The 22,802-nt window shown below is 45.0% G+C and overlaps 1 protein-coding gene across 2 annotated transcripts in view; it reads right to left on the bottom strand.

Moving 5' to 3' along the window:
* reck (reversion-inducing-cysteine-rich protein with kazal motifs) overlaps positions 1-22,802 on the bottom strand; it is a 66,912-nt gene that overhangs the window by 4,815 nt on the left and 39,295 nt on the right. For both annotated transcript variants that reach the window (XR_014876068.1, XM_085172661.1), the window contains exons 11-18: positions 22,204-22,416; positions 21,205-21,341; positions 20,063-20,206; positions 19,799-19,987; positions 15,040-15,162; positions 11,331-11,502; positions 5,251-5,440; positions 144-354 (exon numbers count right to left, since the gene is read on the bottom strand). Coding sequence is in view for 1 of the 2 variants with exons in the window: in XM_085172661.1 (XP_085028787.1) it covers positions 144-354; positions 5,251-5,440; positions 11,331-11,502; positions 15,040-15,162; positions 19,799-19,987; positions 20,063-20,206; positions 21,205-21,341; positions 22,204-22,416 (1,379 nt within the window). In the remaining variant the exon portion in view is untranslated. The remainder of the gene's footprint in view (positions 1-143; positions 355-5,250; positions 5,441-11,330; positions 11,503-15,039; positions 15,163-19,798; positions 19,988-20,062; positions 20,207-21,204; positions 21,342-22,203; positions 22,417-22,802) is intronic.

Genomic DNA, 22,802 nt, shown 5'->3' with positions numbered 1-22,802 from the left:
CTGCAGTCATGCAGGCACAGGGTGAACCCGTCCTCACTACTGTACCACCGTGCTGCCCTGACGCTACATAAATGTCATGTACACAGAGTCATCTGTTGGCTGACCCCAGTTGACCTTTTCATGTATGGAGCTACTCCACTCACCTGGTGGAGTGACAGGGTGGCAGCCTGGAGTGGACAGACTCGGACATGAAACCAAACTGCAGGCTGAGTCCGGGGCCACGTCAGAGACGGCCCCCACAGCTCTGCAGGGGGCCTCGTAGTCCACAGCGACACGGTCAGAGTAGGCGCCACACACCGTGTTGTAGGTTTCGCCGTTATGGCCACAGACTTGTTTTGGCTTTCTGCAGCCTTCCTGAGGACAGAACACACCAGGCACTATTTACATTATGGGAAGTGTATTTGTTCTTTTTGTACTACACATACAACCAAAAGCTACGTTTAATGGACTGTTAGTCTGATAAAAAGCACCAGACTAAACTAAAATGTACCTTTGTTGTGTTTTTGAATTTCAAATGGACAAAACTGTGAGTCATCTTCATCAACAAGGAGATTTTGCAAATTTAAAAAAACAACAATGAAATAACTAAACTTCTTTTAGTTATGAGTAAAAAAGAAGAGAGTACAGAACAATACCAAACCAAAGAGTAAAACAGTGAAGTGTCGGGGGCGTGGCTAAACATACGGCTTTTGGTGAGCTCCCGGCGTAAAATCCTTAGAATTATTGTAGGAGCCATTCTTGGGTTAATACCTTATGTGGTCGCTAGAGGTCACCTTTTTCTGTTTTGATCATGTAAAGGTATTTAAGGTAGACGCATGTAATCGGCGTCAGGTGTGTCATTAATTGTAAGAAGGCAAACAGTTTGTGAGCGTTGCGCGCTGTTATGTTAAGTTGATATGGAATAAAGACCAAAAAGGACAAGATACATACTGCTGGATTTATTGGACTGTTACTTAATTCATGCATACCAGTGACATCGCGTCACCCCCGTTAACGACCACCTCAGTGGCTTCAAGCGTAGGCTTAGCCTCTACAATTATACTTTTACTTCACGAACAGTGAAATTTACCACCTGTGGCCATTTAGTATAATATCACGCAAAAATATGCCAGCAAAGAAGGCACTAAAATTAAAAATGAGGAAGACGATGTATCGTATGCTAGTAGTCAAGCTAACTCAGCAGATGAGCCTGAGCCACGCGTAGGCGAGAATACGGCGCACTACATGGATGTCATTCAGATTCTCCACGAGGTCAGAAATGACTTTTCCACGAAAATTGATGTGGTGCTGAAAGCCATACAGGACGTTAACAGGGACGTGCAGGCAGGATGAAGCAGAAGTGCGAATTAGCAACATAGAAGACACAGTTAACTCAGAGAAAAGTCTGATGCACTTGTTACACAGGTAGCTCTCCTCACAAATAAACCTTTGTCCCAAGAAGTGATGGCTTCTTCACTTAGAAGCTGCAGAACAGACTCCAATGAACACTTCAGATATACATGTTCGTGAAAATATTCACTATCGCTTGGAGACATGAAGAACTTGTTAGTTGTATTTTGTTCTTTTAAGATTGCTTGGTTTGGTCTAACTGCTCCCTTATTTACACTGGATCGGTGAGTGCACGGGGGCAGGGCTGTCTGGTTCAGGTGGTAGCTAAGGAGATTTGTTCATGGCAGATTTTCAGCTTTGTGTTTGTTTTCTCAATACTCCTCCAAACATGAGGTGCTTGTCCTGTGTAGCACACACAGGAAATCAACAACATCTCCCTCAACCTTAAAAACAGATTCTAAGTGATACAATCATGAGTATTGTAGGTTCAGATGACTCCAAATAAGAAGTTTAAGTTTACTTCTTGGAGTGTAAGGGGGATGGTAAAAGTGACTGAGCTAAAGCAGGTTATTACCAGGCTTAAGCATCTGAAGTCCTCAATAGTTTTTATCCAGGAGACCCATCTACAGAAACGACTTGGTGAAAGTACAAAGGAGATGGCCAGACAAAGTACTAGCGTCCTGTTTCCCATCTCATTCAGAGGGGTTATGGTGTTAATTCACAACTCAGTGCCCTTTCAGGTAAATAACACTATTCATGACAGAGCGGGTAGATCTTTGGTGGTCCAGGGTACCTTCTTGAAAGAAAATATAAATTTGGTAAATGTCTACGGCCCCAATGATGACAGCCCATTGTTCTTTGAGAATGTGTTTTTGTTAATGGCCACCCTTCCTGGTAAGATCATATTGGCAGGTGACTTAAATTGTACCTTGGACCCAAAGACTGATCGCTCGTCAGATACCTCACATTCTCAAACAAGAAAGAAACTACTTCAATATATAGAAGATTTGGAGGACTCAAAGTCCTACCAGAACGGAAGGCTCATGCTACTCTTCAACATTTAAACCCCACTCTCAAAGAGATTATTATCTCCTCATCGTTGTTACCTAGTGTAACTGACAGTATTTACGGTAGTATTGTTCTGTCAGATCATGCCCCAGTCTCGCTATTTTATAATGTTGTACAAGTGAACAAACACTATTTTAACTGGCACTTACATCCTAAATGGTTACAAGATTCTGACTTCATAAAATTCATAGGAGAAAACATTGATCTCTACTTCTCAATAAATAGAAGTCAAACCAATGCAACCACCAGGGCCGTCTCTGCGAATCGCTACCTTATCGTGGTGGAGGGGTTTGTGTGTCCCAGGGATCCCAGGGGCTATGTTGTCTGGGGGCTTTTGCCCCCTGGTAGGGTTTCCCATCGCAAATTGGTCCTGGGTGAGGGACCAGACAAAGAGCGATTCAGAAGACCCTTATGAGAAAAACATCGAGGGAACAGTTTACCCTGCCCAGGATAGGGTTACCGGGGCCCCGCCCTGGAGCCAGGCCCGGGGAGGGTGCCCGAGGGCGAGCATCTGGTGGCCGGCCCTTGGTCCATGGGGCCCGGCTGGGCACAGCCCGAAAAGTGGACATGGGCCCCTCCTCCCACAGGCCCACCACCCGCAGAAAGGCTGCTGCCCCCGCGACCTGGCCCCGGATAAAGCGGAAGAAGATGGATGGATGGATAGAGCAGGGGATATGGCCAAAAATATTTATCACGATATTTATTTGAAAATTTGCGATCACGATATAACTGACAATATAATTGATGCGAGACAAAATACAATGTTCCTGGAGCTATTAAAGACTGGGGATGTTGAGTAACCGGAGAGAGAAAAATGTAATGAAAATATGCAACTAAATTTGGGAATGTATACAGTATAGACTATCCTGTACTTTATTTTCTTTTTATATTTTTTTAATTTCCCTTAGTACTTTTTTAAATTTGTTTTTTGAATGTCTTGCTTTCTTACTGCCACATATTCAAGGTGTTTAAAGTGTTGGATGCTTATGAATACAAAATCCAATAAATATATGTTTAGAAAAAAAAACAGTGAAATGTGGATTATTAAATATTAGGTCTCTCTCCTCCGAGTCTCTGTTAGTACATGACTTAATAATTGATCAACAAATCGATTTACTCTGCCTTACAGAAACCTGTTTGCAGCAGGATGATTATGTTAGTTTAAATGAATCAACACCCCCGAGTCATTCTAACTACCAGAAACCTCGAAGCACAGGCCGAGGGGGAGGTGTGGCAGCAATTTTTCACACCAGCCTATTAATCAACCAAAGACCCAGATAGACTTTAAATTCATTTGAAAGGCTGATGCTTAGCCTCGTCCACCCCAGCTGTCATTACAGTCGGCGACTTTATGAAAGTGCAGACACGACAAAAGACACACTGTCGAAGAGTGCCAGAAATGATTGATAACTAATAATTCAATGCAGAGTGAAAAGAAACAGTTAGGCTGCAGTAGGCCTAGGCTGCTGGGGACTCCTCATGATGCAGTAAGAGGATTCAGGGTCACCTGATCCAGCCCTAACTATATGCTTTATCAAAAAGCAAAGTTTGAAGCCTAATCTTAAAAGTAGAGATAGTGTTTGTCTCCTGAATCCAAACTGTTCCACTTTTCTGTCACGGTTCTGAGTCAGTTTGACCCAGTATTTTGAGTTATGTTTTGGTGTGTTTTTGCATTTTGGATTCTTTTCTTATTATGATGATAATGATGATTATGACTCTGTGTTTCAGTTATTCTTGTTTAGGGATTAGTTCGTGGTTTTGTTCTCATGTTTATTGCAGGTTTAGTTCAGTGTCTAGTCTGTCTCTCAGTGTCGTGTCTGCGTCTTTGTTTAGTGGCGTCTTGTTTCCTGTTTTACTCTGAAGGTTCATGTTCCTGTCTTATGTCAGTGTTTCTTGCTGTCTCATTAGGTCTTATTCCTCCCAGCTGTGTTCCCCTTCGGTCTCTAATTCCTTGATGACTTCCTCAGTGTATTTAAGCCCAGTGTGTCTTTGTGTTAGTGTCGCGTCGTCTGTTAACATTCCTGTCATTCTAGCTACATGTCATAGTTTTTCAGTCTCTGTTCTGGTCATGTTCATAGTAATCTGCTCCTGTCATGTTCTCCTAGCCTTTCATGTACCAGTCCAGAAGACTGTCCTTTGCTTTTTCATGTGCATAGCTCTTAGTTACAGTCCAAATCAGAGTCTTAATTTTTCTTAGTCTTTAGTTGTTTCCCAGTTTAGGCCCTTTGTTTAGGTCATTGCCATAGTTTATGTTTGGTTCTTTTTGCTTTACTGTTTACCGGCCCTAATAAAGGCTCACTTTAAGTTCAGTAAACATTTTTGCCTCCTTCGTCTGTGTCTGCACCTGGGTCCTCCAAACACCCTCCTCACGGTCTGACCTCGCAGACCGTGACAGTTTTCAATGCCCTGTTTACGGTTTACAAACGCCCCAGCGCTCTGAGACTGACCGTTGGGGTGATAGAATACTACGAGGTCTTTAAGATGAGATTCACAGGGAGCCAGTGAAGAGAAGCCAATATGGGAGAAATATGCTCCCTGTCCACTTTTGTAGCAGCTGACTGAAGGCGTTTCAGGGTTTTTTATTTATTTATTTTATTTGCTTGTGTTGAACCATAGGTTAGGGCCTAACTGAGAGCATAAGTAAACCTTTACGGAGGTCCTTCTAATACTGAGAGGTTTTTAGCTTTGATAACACTGAAGACGTCACATGATTAAGTCTCCTGCTCAAAATAAAGTGACAAAAACAACAACAACAAACAACAGCAGATTCTGAACTCTTAGCTCAGCAGTTTCCAGTTTCTCAAGGTGAGGACGATCCCCCTGAAAACGCCTGAACCTCTCTGTGGAACATACCTGGCAGCGGCCCATGTAGGCCATGATTTTCCCAGCCTGGTGCAAATGGCACAGACTGCGGTGGTCGCTGCCCTCAGTGTCGCAGGCTGGGTCCTCGCTGTTCTTGTCGCAGGCTGCCGCGTGCCCGATGCACTCATACTGCGGACAGTCCGACACGTCGCTCAGACACACGCGATACTTTGGGATGCACCTGCCAAAGCACACATAAACATATAGTATCACGACAAAGTATTTGCCCCTTGAGCGCCCCTGATTTCTTAGTCTGCTACAGATTTGCCACACCTATATGTTACAGGTCATCAAAATAAATATAATTAGATTAAAGACGCACGCTTTAATCACATATGGGCAGATTAGCCTGGATAACTCTTTCCCCTTGAAGTGAAAGAATCATTTAAAATGTGCTTGTGTGACCACAAAGTCAAATGTATGCAAATCCTTTATCACAGCACTGCATGTATATAACTCCATTCTGTTCTTTAAGAGACTATGTGTACGCAATTTCCAAAGCTGCAATAAAAAGAGCAAATGAACAGGAGCTTTTTTCTTCTGAACACACAGGACCTCGCTCTATTACCATAGCAACTGAAAAGTCTGGGCTGGGCAAATCGTGTGTTACACACACCTGAGGTGGATCGCTCACTGCATTGTTTACTCTGAGGAAGCAAAGAGCTTCAGCGCTCACTCTGTGTGTGTGTTTAACATTTTATTACAGCATTGTTGCACCAACACAATGTGAACCAAATCAAACTGAGCTATGAACTGATGGATCACAATCGATGCTGTTTTGCAGTTCTTGTTGGTCTCAGCATCTTTTACAGATGCTTCACAGAATTTGATTTTAAATGTGCTGATCTTGTATTAGTAACAAAATGAAGAAGGATGCAGTTTTAAAATAGATTAATCAATAATAATTATAAAGTTATTTGCTCATAATTTGATTATTAGCTTAGATGAGACACATATAGCTCTGTGTAAATAATCATTCTGTACATACAATAATTTTTAATCCTACAACTGTTTATAACTTGCATAGTTGCAACTTGAACTTGCATAGTTGACATTCACTTTCACATTCACGTTCACTTGCATAGTTCACATTTCTGTATAACTGTATATCTCAGATTTCTGTAGTTTTTTTTATTTCATATTTATATCCTGTACATAGCTTGTACTCACTACAGCCTGTAAATACTTATAGTTATAGAATATTCATAACATACTTCATACCGTGTACATTATAACATCCCATAATAGACCCATTTCTGTAATATACTCACATATCTAAATTATTGCTAATATATATTGTAATATATCTATATCATGGCTAAAGCACTTCTGGATGGATGCAAACTGCATTTCGTTGCCCTCTACCTGTGCATGTGCAATGACAATAAAGTTGAATTCTGTTCTATTCTATTCTATATCTACTGATAGCCAAGCTGATATCAGAAGGTTCCAGATATCACTCACGTAACTGAACCGGTCGCTCTCACCCTCCCTGGCAGCCACTCTGAACTGATCCGTTTTTCCGTGTTCAAGACTCCTCTCACTACGCTCATTTTAGGGTATCCCTGGCTCCAGCAATTGACCGGAGGAAAGATTACATCTCTGGGTGAGGAGATGATTGTCACATGAACTGCTTTGATTACTTGGTGATGCCATTCGGGTTGGAGAACAAATTGTTTGTAAAAGGGAAGACTTGTGAATTCCATGTGAAAACTCTTTCCTGGATTACATCATTGAGCAGGGGAATCTCAAGCCTGATCCGGTTAAAGTTCAAGAAGTATTTGACTGGCCCAAGCCTTCTAATTGAAAACAACTCCAGCGCTTCGTAGGATTCACTCATTTCTATCACTGTTTCATCTGGGACATTAGAAGAATTGCCTTGCCTCTCGCTCACTTGATTTCTCCCACAGTATTGTTTCAGTGGGACCAGTTAGCTCAGACTGCCTTTAACCACCTCAAGAAACCCTTCGTCTCGGCTCCTATCCTATCACTACTGGACCTAACACGTCAGTTCATCATGGAGGAGGATGCCTCCGACCCTGGGGTGGGAGCTGTGTGCTAGAAAGACCATGAAGGACCTGGGAACTCCTAGCCGTAATGCTTGTCTTGCAGGAGTGGTGGCACTGGCTCGAAGGAACTTCAAAAACATTCATCGTCTGGACCGATCATAAGAACCTGCCTATCTGCAGTCCGCCAATTGGCTAAATGCCTGACAAGCCACGTGGGCTCTGTTTTTTACCTGTTTCAACTTTTCCAACACTTACAGGCCTTGTTCACGCAACATAAAGCCCGACGCGCTCTCCCAGCAATCCTCGACCTCTGAAGACACTCCCAAGAACCCTGGATTCTCCCACGTACCTGCATCATGGGAGCGGTGACCTGGGAGATCAAATCAGCTATTTGGGAGGCTCAGTGGTTGGAACCTCAGCCTGTACCCGGCCCGCCAAGAGACTTTATGTTTTATCCTCTGTCCGGCCTCAGGTACTCCATTGGGCAGATAATACCAAGTTCACCTGCCGTCCAGGGATTCACCAAACTATCTCCTTCCTTTAACACCTCTTCTGGTGACCACCGCTGGCCAAGGACACAAGGTAGTATGTTTCTGCCAGCACTACCTCAAAACAAGTCAAAGAGCTCTCCCCCCATTGGCCTGCTTCAACCTTTGCCAACCCCTGTACGACCGTGGTCACACATTGCCCTTGACTTCGTGACCGGTCTACCTCCCTATGCCAGGAACACGGTAATTTTGACTATCGTTGATTGCTTTTCTAGAGTGGCTCACTTTTTGGCCTTATCTAAACTCCCTACAGCTCTGGAAACAGCCCAACTCTTCACGAACCACATCTTCCGGCTCCATGGGATCCTTTGGACATCATCTTTGACCGTGGTTTCAGTCCCTTACATTCATGCACAGGTTTTGCTGCCTATGGAGGGCCACCTGAGCCGCTCTCCTTCCAACCAAGGAACAGAACAAGCAGCTGGCAGACCGATATCGGACCCTTGACCTCCCTATTAGCCCAGCAGAGGGCTAGTAGAATCTAGTAGAATCTGGAAAGATTCTAGAGATCTGGCTCCCAACCCTCCTAACCCTGTTTCTGCCTGTCTGAAGTTACCTCGCAATATGCACATGCATGTTGTCTTCCATCTCAAACCTTACCTCTCCAGTCCCATTGTGACTGGACACTTGAGCGAGTGTGTCGTGAGTGAGCGTCAGCATAGATTGCGAGTTGGACCTGTGGGTGACTGTCTTGGTGAAGAGCTTTTGGACGTGTTTCCCTTTCCTCGATTCCCTAGAGCCCTTTCCCCGTAGCCACTGTATAAAGCACCAGGTGTCACTCTGTAAATAAATCCACTTTAATCGTAACCCTTCAGAGTCCTGCAGTTTGAGTCCTGCATTTGCAATATGTTTCAAAGTAATGTAAGGTACTGCATTACTTTCACGTTAAGTGTTCTGTGTAATGTGTGTAAAACATTATTTTATTGAGTAATGACCCAACACTGATCACAACAAAGAGGGGAAATACCTCCTATCGGTTGGGTCTCTGACCCAGTGTTTTGTGCTTTATTTTGTATTTTTGAGTCTTTTACGTTAAGGTTGTAATTACAAGTTCCTTTGTTATTCTTATTTAGGGTTTGGTTGAGTTTTGGTTCGCCATTATTATATCTGTCTCATGAGTTTTTGTGTTTTGTTTCTTGTCTAGTTTGTTATGTGTTTTAGGTCTGTGTGTTCCCTATTGTCAAGCTTCTGCTGTCATTTCTGCGTCTCATGCTTCCTGTTTTATTTTAGAGGAGTCTACTGTGCTGTTGTCGTTGTATTTAGTTTCTCTTCCCAGTAGTGTCATTAGGTTCATGTGTATCAGCTGTTTCCTTATGTGTTTTCACTTCCTGTTATCACTCCTTGTGTGTATGTAGTCTGTGTTTCTGTTCACTCATTGTCAGGTTGTCTGTTATACTCGTCAGTTTGTTTTAGATTCATGATGAATATAATGAGAGTAGAGAAGAGATGTTGAACAAATTCAAAGAAAAGAAGTATAAAGAGGACTGGTTAAGATCTGCAGAAGAGAAGGTGAGTTCAGTAAGTAGGGATGTCTATTTAACAACCAAGAAATCTCCAAAACATAAACCTAACCTTATCTTCTGCACAACCTTTATGCCAAAAACCAGAACAATTAAAGAAATAATTCTAAAACACTGGCATATCCTTCAGAATGATCCAAACTTATTAGGTACCTTCAAAGAACCACCAGTGATAACCTACAGGAGAGGAAGGAATATTAAAGATAGGCTTGTTAGAGCTTGCCAGGACCCTATTACGCCCGATAAAACCCTGATAACCCATAACCTACATGGTAACTTCAAGTGTGGGGCATGCATTAATTGTCAATACACCAAAAATGTTAAATCATTCAAAGACCCTATAGGTGACAAAACCATTGCTAGCTACAAAGCTAGCTGCTCTACCACCTGTAGCTCAGGTGGTAGAGCAGGTCATCTACTGATTGGAAGGTTGGTGGTTCGATTCCTGGCTTCCCCTAGTCTGCATGCCAAATATCCTTGGGCAAGATACTAACCCCAAATTGCTCTCCAATGCATCCATCGGAGTATGAATGTGTGTGAATGTTAGCTATAAAGCACTTAGAAAGATGTGCTTGTGCGAATGGGTCTGAATGGGTGAATGCACAAGTTGTGTAAAGCGCTTTGAGTGCTCAGATGAGTAGAAAAGCGCTATATAAGAACCAGTCCATTTACCATTTACCATGAAGGGCTTTATCACATGCAGAACTAAAAATGTAATCTACATGATACAGTGCCCATGCAATAAAATATATATAGGAGAAACATCTCGCCCTTAATGAACACAGAAGTTCGATCAAGAGGAATGATTTAACCAGCCCTGTTGCAAGACACTTCAATGATAAACATCCAAAGTCACCATTATTTGTCCTAGGCATTGAAGCCATTAAACTAAACCAAAGAGGGGGCAATATAAATTTTAAAAAAGAGAAGCATTTTGGATATTCTGTTTTAAGAGTCTGCACCCCAGAGGTATGAACGAGGACTTTTCTATCAATGAGTTTTATGAACAACACCCTTTTTTTTAACCAGTTTAATTACTCTCACATGAGTAATGTTTATTTAATTAATCTTATTATTTTAGCCAAAGAAGAAGTAGCGCTTTAGACATCTCATCTTAAGTCTACAATTTAAGTCTAAATTTGAGATATTTTACATTTTAGAGACATAAATAAGGATCTTTTAACAAATGTGTTCATATGTGATGATGTAATCTTGTTTTCTAATTCAAACGTGCTTTTACCATTAAAGACCCCTCCCCCTTTTTTTTAACACATGCATTTCATGCATGTGTTATTTTCAGACATATGGGGGTTATGTCAACCCCCCCCCCCCCCCCCCCTCCTCCTCATCAGTAATGATCGAGTCCGGTATTCACTTGGGCGTGACTTAGCCAATTAACCAATACCTACCTATTATATGTCAGCTGACCTCTCTATGAAGTTTTGACTGGTTAATTTGAAAAATTTTTTCTGTTTCCTGTCTTGTATTTAAGCAATTTTTACAATGTTTTACTTTGACCCTGATGAAGACCACAAGTCGAAACACGTTGGTCTATTATTAAAGTTGTTCATCTTCCCTCAAGTGTTGCTGGAGTTCCTGCTTTGTGAATACTCGTCAGTTTTCACAATCAGTCATAGTTTGTTTATAGTTTCATGTTTGCAGCTGCCTTCAGCCTGAATAAAGGCTCACTTTGTGTTGAAACCAGCTATACCTCTCTGCATCTGCTTTTGGGCCCGTTCACAAAATACCCACCGTGACAACCTCCAACATGCACAAACATTTGACCACACAGCATGCAGTTAATTTGCATGAATGTAATGTCTTCTAGTGGTGAAGCAGACCTAAAGACCTCCCAAATAGAACCGACAAGAGAATTGATAAGGAATTGAATTGATAAGTGATGTTGATAATGGAATCAGAATTCCAAAATTCTTATCAATTCCCATCCCTAGTTGGGACAAGGACAGAGAGCAAGTAAAATGTACTGAACCCACCTCTGGTTTCTCTGGCAGGGTTTGCTGGCACATGGTTTACTGAGGTGGCACGGGCCAAAGACAAACTGACTGTCCTTGAATCCCATACATCGAGCAACGCAGGCACTGGGATATGTCCGCCCATTAGAGGCACACACTGGAACAAAGCGGTCCTGGCAGCTACAGGGAAGACCTAGGGGAGGGCAGAGGGAGACAGAAACCACTATTTCACTGAGAAGCGTGACTTATATACAACCAAGAGCTAACAGAAAGCTAAAAGAAACAACCCGCTTTAAGGGTTGTATTCTGATCCATTATACTCTCCAAAGTAGAGGCAAACATCTCAGAATACTGGGGTTTAGTTCTGTCCATGCCTTGCTTTTTAACCCACCCACAATTTTAGCAATCTAATCACAAACCCTTATCTCTTTAATTATTTTGGTGAAAAGTGAATTTAATTCATGTTGAAATAAGGCTACAACATTACAATACTTTCCAGAAGCACTGTATCACACATTTATTGGGAATATATAGTCCAGGTATACCTGATGAAGTTCAGATGGAAATAAATGTTGTAATTTTATAAATGTACAAGCAGTAATTGAGGCAGTTCGTAGGAATTGTATGTAATTATTTTTATTGTCTTTTTTTCCTTCAAGCCGCATGATGCACATTCAGGTGTGCAGAATTTTTGTGGTGAAAAATAGTCAGAGGCCACAACAGTTATGAAGAGGCTTTTACCAGGCTGTAAACTGCAAACTTTTCAAGGCTAAAAAATTGGTATTTTAAACCTTTGTTTAGTTTTGTGCTTTGACATCGGCTTCCTGTTGAGCTCTGGATGTTACTGTGTGGAATATTGTTGGACAAGTGTGATTTTTCTTTTCTTCAACACTGAATTTGGGGATGATCCATCGTACATGTCTAACATGTTTTAATAACCAACAAAAGCCACTTTTATATCTTATATTTAATACAATAATATTGCATTAACCTGCCTCTCTGTGAATCGCTACCTTATCGTGGTGGAGGGGTTTGTGTGTCCCAGGGATCCCAGGGGCTATGTTGTCTGGGGGCTTTTGCCCCCTAGTAGGGTCTCCCATGGCAAATTGGTCCTGGGTGAGGGACCAGACAAAGAGCGATTCAGAAGACCCTTATGAGAAAAACATCGAGGGAACAGTTTACTCTGCCCGGGATAGAGTTACCGGGGCCCCGCCCTGGAGCCAGGCCCGGGGAGGGTGCCCGAGGGCGAGCGTCTGGTGGCCGGGCCTTAGTCCATGGGGCCCGGCCGGGCACAGCCCGAAGAGGAGACATGGGCCCATCCTCCTGCAGGCCCACCACCCGCAGGAGGCGCCATAGGGGTCGGGTGCATTGGAGGCCCTGGCGGACTGACCCCTGGCTGCCAAGACTGGCAATTGGGACATGGAATGTCACCTCTCTGGTGGGGAAGGAGCCTGAGTTAGTGCGTGAGGTTGAGAGGTACCGGCTAGATATAGTCGGGCTCACCTCTACGCATGGCTTGGGCTCTGGAACCAGTCTCCTGGAGAGGGGCTGGACTCTGTCTCAGTCTGGAGTTGCCCCTGGTGAGAGGCGGCGGGCTGGGGTGGGTATTCTAATATCCCCTCGGCTTGCTGCCGGTACGTTGGGGTTCTTCCCGGTGGATGAGAGGGTACCCAGCCTACTTAGAGTCCCTGGGTGGGGTGCTGGAAGGTGCTCCACCTGGAGACTCTGTTGTCCTACTGGGAGACTTCAATGCTCATGTGGGTAACGACAGAGAGACCTGGAGGGGCGTGATTGGGAGGAACGGCCTCCCTGATATGAACCCAAGCGGTGTTTTGTTATTGGACTTCTGTGCAAATCACAGTTTGGCCATAACGAACACCATTTTTGAACATAAGAGTGTCCATAAGTGCACGTGGCACCAGGTTGCTCTAGGCCGCAGGTCGATGGTCGATTTTGTAATTGTATCACCAGACCTGCGACCATATGTTCTGGACACTCGGGTAAAGAGAGGGGCTGAGCTGTCAACTGATCACCACCTGGTGGTGAGTTGGATCAGGTGGCGGGGGAGGACGCTGGACAGACCCGGTACACCTAAACGTGTAGTGAGGGTGTGCTGGGAACGTCTAGCAGAAGCCCCAGTTCGCGAGATCTTCAGCGCACACCTCCGGCAGAGCTTCAACAGCATTCCGAGGGAGACTGGGGACATTGAGTCCGAATGGACCATATTCAGCGTCTCCATTGCTGAAGCTGCTGCATTGAGCTGCGGCCGCAAGGTGGTTGGTGTTATCGACAGGCCAAGCGGAATGCGGCTCGGGCAGTGGCTGAAGCAAAAACTTGGGTGTGGGAGGAGTGCGGAGAGGCCATGGAAAAAGACTTTCGGACTGTCTCGAAGAGATTCTGGCAAACCGTCAGGCGTCTCAGGAGGGGAAAGCGGTGCTCTACCTGCACTGTGTATAGTGCTGGCAGAGCGCAACTGACTTCGACTGAGAAAATTGTTGGGCGGTGGAGGGAATACTTTGAGGACCTCCTTAATCCCACTGACGTGTCTTCCAAGGAGGAAGCAGAGTCTGGGGATGAGGGGAATGACCCGCCAATTTCCGGGGGCGAGGTCACAGAGGCAGTTAAACAACTCCTTGGTGGCAGAGCCCCTGGTGTTGATGAGGTCCACCCCGAGTTCCTGAAGGCTCTGGACGTTGTAGGGCTGTCCTGGTTGACATGCCTCTACAATGTTGCGTGGAGATCAGGGGCAGTACCCCTGGACTGGCAGACCGGGGTGGTGGTCCCCATCTTTAAGAAGGGGGACCGGAGGGTGTGTTCCAACTACAGGGGGATCACACTCCTCAGCCTCCCTGGGAAAGTCTATGTCAGGGTGCTGGAAAGGAGAGTTCGTCCGCTAGTCGAACCTCAGATCCAGGAGGAACAATGTGGTTTTCGTCCTGGTCGTGGAACACTGGACCAGCTCTTCATCCTCTCGAGGATACTTGAGGGTGCATGGGAGTTTGCCCAACCAGTCTACATGTTTTGTTCTGTGGACTTGGAGAAGGCATTCAACTGTGTCCCGCGGGGTGTCCTGTGGGAGGTGCTGCGGGAGTATGGGGTGTCTGGCCCATTGCTACGGGCCATTCGATCCCTATACAACCGTTGCAAGAGCTTGGTTCGCATTGCCGGCAATAAGTCGGACTCGTTCCCGGTGGGTGATGGGCTCCGCCAGGGCTGCCCTTTGTCACCGGTTCTGTTCATAAATTTTATGGACAAGATTTCTAGGCGCAGCCAAGTGGCGGAGGGCTTTCAGTTCGGTGGCCTCAGAATCTCATCTCTCCCATAGAGATAGGGTGAGAAGTTCAGCCATCCGGGAGGGGTTCAGAGTAGAGCCGCTGCTGCTCCACATCGAAAGGAGCCAGCTGAGGTGGTTCGGGCATCTGACAAGGATGCCTCCTGGGTGAGGTGTTCCGGGCATGTCCCACCGGGAGGAGGCCCCGGGGCAGACCCAGGACACGCTGGAGAGATTATATCTCTCGGCTGGCCTGGGAACGCCTTGGTGTTCCCCCGGATAAGCTGGAGGAGGTGGCTGGGGAGAGGGAGGTCTGGGCTTCTCTGCTTAGACTGCTGCCCCAATGACCCGGCCCAATGACCATAAAGAGGATGAAGATGGATGGATGGATGAAGATGGATGGATGGATTAACCTGTAGTTCATTATCAGAAATGTCCAAACTCTATTGAAACACTAACCAGTAAAGTGTCGATGACTGTCATCTGTGTATCCAGAGCTGAGACACTCTTTAGTGGAGCAGACGGTCTCACCAGCGAAGCAGTAACAGTTGTGGCAGTCGGTCTTGAAAGACGTCCCATGACCTGTCGGTAACACATATCGACCAAAAACATGTTATAAAGTTGCTGAACTGAATGTGCAAGATTCATCGCTCGGATTTCACAGTGTAACCACAACCAGGAGTTCAGTTACATTAATAGTGTATCTGTAATACCCATTGCTTCATTACTGTACTTTAGCAGAATTTTCAGGTATGTGTACTTCAGTAGTTCTGATAACTGTACTTTTAATTCCTACATTTTCAAACAAATATCTGTACTTTCTAGTCCTTACATTTTCAAAACAGGCTACCTTAGGTTTAATGAATTCTAAGTTATTATTTAGTCGCTGTGGGCCTTCATACATCGAACCGTTTTGAGCCTAAACACCAGGGGATGTTGCATGAAAAGAGATGACATGTGCCAAAGCCAGGGTTTAAAGTGGCAGTGTAGCTAGCCCTACAGAAGGCAAGCATAAAGTGACTGATGCTTTTTAAGTAGCAGGTCATTTCAAATGCAGCCTTTCTATCAGCAAACACACAAACTGTTTGTGTTGTCTTCACAAGGAGAGAGAAGAATGAGGGCTAACTTCACTCAGAGATGAAGAAAGATAGGGTTAGCTTTAAATAAACTTATTTGATAAACTGTAAATGCAAAGATTGCATGTAAGCCCTCGTTTTTAAATGAGATATTGGGTCTGTACATGTGACACTGATTTGTTTTCACAATATGAAAAAACTCAAACTGAGGCAGACTAACTGTGTTATTTAAAGGTTGCATGAACATCCTCTGCAGGTTAGTGCAGGATAAACAGGTTAGTTCGCTGCACTGTGATGGGTTCAGATTAAAGAACAGTGGCTGTGGGTTCATGGTCACAGTTAGCGTACATCATGTGCAGCAGAGATTCATATACATTTTAGCTGATGATGCTGATATTCATTCACTGAATTCCACCTTCATATCAACTTTATATGAACTAGAAAAAAGACAGGATAAACAGAGTACTGTGACCAGGTGTGCCATGGAAGATTATCTGCGTCCACCTGATTAGATTAGTAAGCGACTGGCATGAGTCACGGGAGGACAGTAGATAGCAATAGATAAATATGTGAAAACGTAGTCAGTCTGACCTTAGTCCTGGAGAAAACTCCGAGCTAGATGAAGCATGAGCAGTGGTCAGGAGAAAGCACAACTGGGGACAAACTGAGCCAATTCTGCTCTGCCTGTTCTGAAGGGAAATCTTATCAATGTCCTTTTTGTGATATTTTTGTTTGGTGGTGCGCCGTGGGATTTTTCTAATGTGAAATATCTACTGTGGCTCCAAAAGGTTGGAAAACACCATCTGAACCATCTGCTTACACCTTGTTGATTTCAGGTGTACATCCACAGAGAGCAGCTGATCACAGCCTGTACACTAACAAAATCTACTGGAGCTCTTAATAAAAATGATTGTGAGTTATGCTTCTTTCCCCACCTGGTGAATTTAATTTTCCTTCTCTTTCTTCTGATTAAAGCTGAATCATTACGATAACACTGTGAGGCTCAGTTAGCTTCAAACGTCCTCCAAAGCTTATTTTTGCTTTCTTACACTGAGTATATTTTAGAGTCTGTACTTTTTTACTTTTACTTGAGTAAAGAAGTTGAATGAGTACTTCAACTTTTACTGGAGTAATTTTTAACACTAGTATCTATACTTCTACGTAAGTACAGAATATCCATACCTTTCCCAACTGTTAGTAAGTAATGTTACTGGGCCTGTGGAGGCAGTGGAGCTGCCAGAGACCAGCCGTAGTGAGACAGCTCCTTACACAACAGAACTTTGACCCTGATCAGATTTGCACCCTTTCTTTTAGATCCACTGTAGCCATGGAGGCAAAGTAAAGATCTCGGCTCTATCAAAGGGATAGCAGCTACCCACTGGTACAGATATAAGGATTACTCCTCACAATCAAAACTCAAGAAGGAGAAGCCTCCACTGTTCACATCATCTCAGTGGATAGAAACACAAAGTTCATCGGTAGATACAAAGATTGTGCTCTGTGCACTGCAGAGGTTGGAACAACACTGACGTTTACTGGAGACCTACACACAAAGACAAGTGTCTACTGTTTGACTACCACCAGGATCAGGACCCTGCAACAGCAGGAAGAAAACGTTCCCTCTAAGGCAGAAGGGAAAGAAAAGGACCATGCTCTTAAAACATGTGGTTATCTTAACTTGGATAAACACAAAGAAACTCAGAGAATTTTCCTCAGCACATCCCACTGCACTTCAGACTCACTCCCAGTTAAAAACTGGTTTCTCTCAAACTCCCAAACACAAGCTAAGCAGCAAACTGCAATCTGTGTGTGGCAGGGGTGTGGTCTTTAGCTCTGCTGCAGTGGGACGGTGGTGCAGTGGGTTCAAAGGGCAGTGCCATGGAGGGCCAGGGGGAGGTAGTCAGGCTGAGGATCTCTCTTCCCTTTTTAGTGTCACCGGAGACGGAGACAAGAGAGAACTGTGGAGCTGAAAAGCTGACCATGCCAGAGATGTTTGGTGCTGAACCATTCTAAATAAAAGTGGCAAAACAGCCAATTAATGCCGAAACCCAGGCTCGATGTCCAGCCCTTAGTCCACGCAGCTGCTTCAGCTGCTGGCTCAAATGCTGACGCACCGTGAGCAGGCTTAGCGGCAGACGCAGGTGTTGGATTGGCTGGATGGAGCCAACCCGATGCACCAGATGGCGGAGGGCAACAACCTGCAGGTCTTTTTGGAGACCTTCCAGGCCACAGCAGAGGCATGTCAGTGGCTTGCCACTGAGTGGGCGCTGTGGCTGCTTCCACTGCTGTCTGGAGGGTCTCCCACGGCGTCTCTGAGCCTACCACCAACGTGCTGGATCGTTTGGGCCTCTCCTTGAAGTATCATTAGCTGCAGCTCTGGGCCAGTGGAGACTGCGGTCACGCTAGCAGAGGAGCACCTGGCCATGGGGGCAGAGGGAGCATGGAGTAGCAGCCCACCGGCCACGGCAAAGGATGCTGACATGAGTGGCGACAGACACACACACACATCCATTCTTGGGCACACTATGGGTTGGCAATAATGACTATGAAGTCAACATCAGCAGGGGAAGAGCCACACAGGTATATCACCTCCACCTCCTTAGAGGATGGCGAGAGGCTGAAATCACTTCTCCGACGAGCCTGGTGAAGGACACAGATGAATTGAGCTGAACATAAACAGCAAATTGTTCAGAAGGAATTGGCAGAGATGCTGAAAATGGGAGTAATAGAAGAGTCACGCAGAGCTTGGTGTAGCCCCATAGTTCTGGTCCTGAAGAAAGGGCCTATATGGTTCTGTGTCATCTACCTACAAGGTGGACCAGGTGTCACGGTTTGATGCCTACCCCATGCCCCGACTTGATGAACTGCACGGTCCTGCCAACCCAAAGAAGTGTGCAGTTGGACTGAGGGAGGTACAGTATCTGGGGTACCACTTGGGAGGCAGGCCGGCGCATCCACATTGACAGCCACCATTGGATCCTGCCCGTGCCCCAAGACCAAAAAGGAGGTGAGGTGGTTCCTGGGGCTGGCTGGGTACTATCGCCGGTTCGCGTTTGTGTCCGAGATCTGGCTCAGCGGTGCGTTTGTGCAGTTGAAAAAGGCTCTCTGTGGGGAGCTGCTGCTCAACACACTTAACTTTTGCCTCACGTTCATCCTGCAGACAGATGCCTCAAACAGAGGGCTCCGGCCAGATGCGGCCCAAGCCTCAGTCGGGCAGTGGGTCGGTGTGTCAGGGCTGTGGCCTTTGGCTGTGCTGCAGTGTAGGAGTGGTGGGGGAGGGAGGCTGAAGGCCAGGTGGAGGCAGTCAGACTGATGAACTCTCTTCCCTTTTTAGTGTCGCCAGAGACAAGAAAGACGTGTGGGGTCGTTGAAAAGCTGACCATGCCAGAGATATTTGGTCGAACCATTTTGTGCAAGAGTCTGTGTGTCTGAATTAGATGAAAACAGCCAATTAACGCCATGCCGGGTCTGAATCGTTCACACCATGCAGTGCAGCAAAGAATGCTCCTCTGCAATGGAGAAACCAAACAGCTGCTCCATAAACGTAAGGCAGGACATAGAAGAGCCACCTCTGACAGGACAAGAGTCAGCTGTACATCTGCACTGAAAAGATGCAGGCGAGGATGCTAATGTTCACATTCTGGACAGATGGTTTAAAAGAGGAGAAAGAGAGGCCATCTATGTTGTTGTAAGCCACCTCCTCTGTTGGACGACAGTCACTGAGGTGGGTGGCTGACAGTTGGTGTCATTACCCACCCCTCTGTGGGTAATGACACCAACTGTCAGCCACCTACGCTGCAGTCTTCAGATCATCAGGCCTCCAGCTCACCTTGAAAGAGTTTGCAGCCAAGTATGAAGAGGCAGGAATGAGAATTAGCAATGCATCAAGATAATTACTGTTGAGCTTCTTAAAATTGGGAGATACGTATTAGAAATGGCAGTAATAACTTCACAGTTAATGCAGCACTTCTGTTAAATCCCACGAATGAACGGTGAAAGCTTGCACTTCAAAAACATCTGGATTGTTTGATTTAAAACCTTCTTTCCTCGTATGCAGAGGCTAAATTACTAAAAGAATTGCTTCATTGTCCACATGCTGACAAACTAACTGTATAAGAATCGTATGTCTTTAAGAGTCCTACTCTTCCTCTGTCCTGCTACGATGCAGGGCTTGCTGGTGTCCATGCAGGGCATCTCCACACAGTTCTCCAGTCGCCCACTGGGACCACAGCTGCACACCTCGAAGCAAACCGTGGGATCAGTGCGCGTAGGCACTTGGATGCGAGCATCCTGTTGCACCAAGAACTCAGAGGCTTCACCCATTTTGCAGCCTGAAAACATAAGAACAGACTTCAGCCTCTTGAATGTGAATAATGTGAAGCTGCAGAAACTGTAGTTTGTCTTACCTGGCACACAGAGGTACGGCTGACAGTTTAGCTCATCGAGGCAGCCCTTCCTGTTCACCTGGCATATGTGGTTGCTCGGACAGGGGTTAGGATTGCATGGATGGATAACCTCCTCAACAGTGTTGCTGCCCAGGGAGCTGGGTGCTTGATGGTGTGTGGGAAAGGAAAGTACCATTAATGCTTCCTGTTTTTAAGAATGTGAATGTGTGTTTTCAAAAGAAAAGTCTCATCAGGAGAAAAGAGACCTAATGCAAACTCTAATATGTAGCATATAGAGGCTCGATGTGCAGCCCTTAGTCCTGTGTAGTGGAAAGACAGTTCCAGCTGACTCTGTCTTTCCATTAAATAGGACACATGTGCTTGTTCATCAGATCATTCAGTAACTGTTGTCGTAAAAACTGTCTACATGAACTTCAAATTAAAAGCTGAAACTATTAGAGACCATTTTTGGCATGAACTGGAAGCTCTAACATCCATGATTTGGGAGCCAAAGACGGACAAAACAACTACAGGAAATTGCTGCACATTCTACTGTGCATGTGTATAATGTATGCTTTTTTATTGTATAAAAATATACATTTGTACCATATCATCAAAACTAGCCTTAAGCTGAAGGTAATTAAAGAAAAAAAGCAACTCAGTCATCGTGGCTGCTGGTAGCGTTAGGGGCTCAGACGCTGACTAACAGGCAGTATCAGTTCATCTTTCATCATCATTTCTGTGAAGAATAACTGAACTACACCATTAGCTTGGCTAATGCTCCCAGTGTGCAGCCAAATAATAACAATAATTAACATAATAATAATAATAATGTCAGTTTCTTGTTTTCAGTGCATTACCTTGGCAACAGGAAACAGCGACACTGAAAATGTCAAACACCAGTGACTGTAATCACTGAGCATTGGATCAGGATGCTAATATTTCTTTAAGTCTGCTGTGTTACAAGCTGCAATGTGTTTGCTAAAATGTTATTCAAAACAACATTGTAGGATTACTGCATCCATCAGCTTCTGAGCATCTGTGCTCTGCTGCCCTCTAGTGGCAAACTGATTTTTAAAATGTTTTGTTATTGAGTTACAAGACTGCATCTGTTTCATTTACAGCTGATCCCTTCTGTTTCTCTATAATACAAACAAACTCACTAAGGTATCTGTAGAGAGGGATGCAGTGTTCAGGGTCATCAATGGGCGACAGGAGCTCACAGATCCTCTCTGGTGTTTGTCCTTCGTGGAAACGTTTTGTATCTCCACACTGGGTCAGGATATCCACACAATCTGATCTGAAGACAGATAAAACAAATAGAACAGCTGGTATGTACAACAATACTTTATTTGTTCTAGATTTTAAAATGATTCAGTTAAAGTGAGTAAAAACATTCTAAATAAACTGAAATATGTGTGAAGTTTGAATGTTCTTCCCGTGCTTGCCTGGGTTCCCTCTGGCTTCCTCCCACAATCCAAACACATTCAGTTAGTGGGTCAATCTAAACTGAATCTGAGTGTGAATGGTTTTATTTCTCTCTGTGTTAGCCCTTCATTAGGATACCTGTCCCCGACTCTTGCCCTATGGTAGCTGGGGTAGGCTACAGCCCCCGCGACCCTGATAAGGATAAGTGGAAGAGAATGGATGGATGACAAAAGGAATCTGCCAAGGTAACACTGAATCTGAATTCTAAATAAAATAAAGTGGTAACAAGTTTAAACAAAATACAAAGTAACAATACTGTGTAACATTTTTTTCTTGTCACATCAGCTGATGGCCTCCAGCTTGCACTGAGGTGGTTCACAGCCAAGCTGAAGGGGCAGATATCAGATTTACTGCCTTTAATACTGAAGCCATGGTTTTTTGGCCAGAAGGGGGAGCCGTCGAGTTGCTGCCCCAAGGAGAGGATAATAAAAGTATGTCAGGGGGAGAGGGGAGTGGGATGCAGAGTGTTAATCAATTTACAAAACAGGTAACAGCTGACGGCACGCCACACACACAGCCGCCATCTTTATCCGACACAGGTGCGATAGGGTGAGGGGTCATTGAGGACTCACATTCATTTCTTATTGGTTGTATTATGACAGAGCTCTACATTCATTATAGATATAACAGAGAGAAGTACAACAACAGTCATGTGGAGGTGAGAGGAGACCTACTTGCATATGACGCTGCCTCTGGACCTGCTGTGGCAGGGTTTGATCTGCAGGGCGCAGGCCACAGCCTTCCACATGTGGGGCTGACACTTCCTGATGTCCAGCACAGGGATGTTCATGAAGGGCATCTTAATTGTGCCATTAGACCACAGCTTGATGTCATTCATGGCACCCTGGTCTGACTGGATGTTACAGCTGCGAAACAGCTCCGTGGGCCTGTGACAGACACAGAAACACAACAGGAAGTCGATAAGCTGTTCAGCGGTGCAGCAGCTCCCACAGAGGGAGCCAGAGATCCTCTCACAGGTTTTCCCTTCTTGACCACATCAGGAATCGTCTGTGGAGCCTGATTGGTGGGTTTAGTCTCAAGTGAGTCAGCTAATTGGTGGTTTAAAATACCGACGGCTCCACAGAGAAGGTTCTGGGTGTGGTTCTTTCACTCTGTGTGTGTGGGGGGGTTCTGTAACCACAGTCGGTGCCATCATGGCCAACTTAGGCTTGACTTCCAAAGCAAAACTAAATCTGGTAATGCACGGGTCAGGCTGACAGGAGCTTAGTCCATGCAGGAGTGCAGCAGGACAGAGGCAGGCTTTTCCATCGTT

Source organism: Neolamprologus multifasciatus, chromosome 9 (genome assembly GCF_963576455.1).
Source record: "Neolamprologus multifasciatus chromosome 9, fNeoMul1.2, whole genome shotgun sequence".
Classification (NCBI taxonomy): Eukaryota; Metazoa; Chordata; class Actinopteri; order Cichliformes; family Cichlidae; genus Neolamprologus; species Neolamprologus multifasciatus.
Note: the sequence above shows the minus strand (reverse complement) of the source record. Positions and strands in the feature narration are given on the sequence as shown.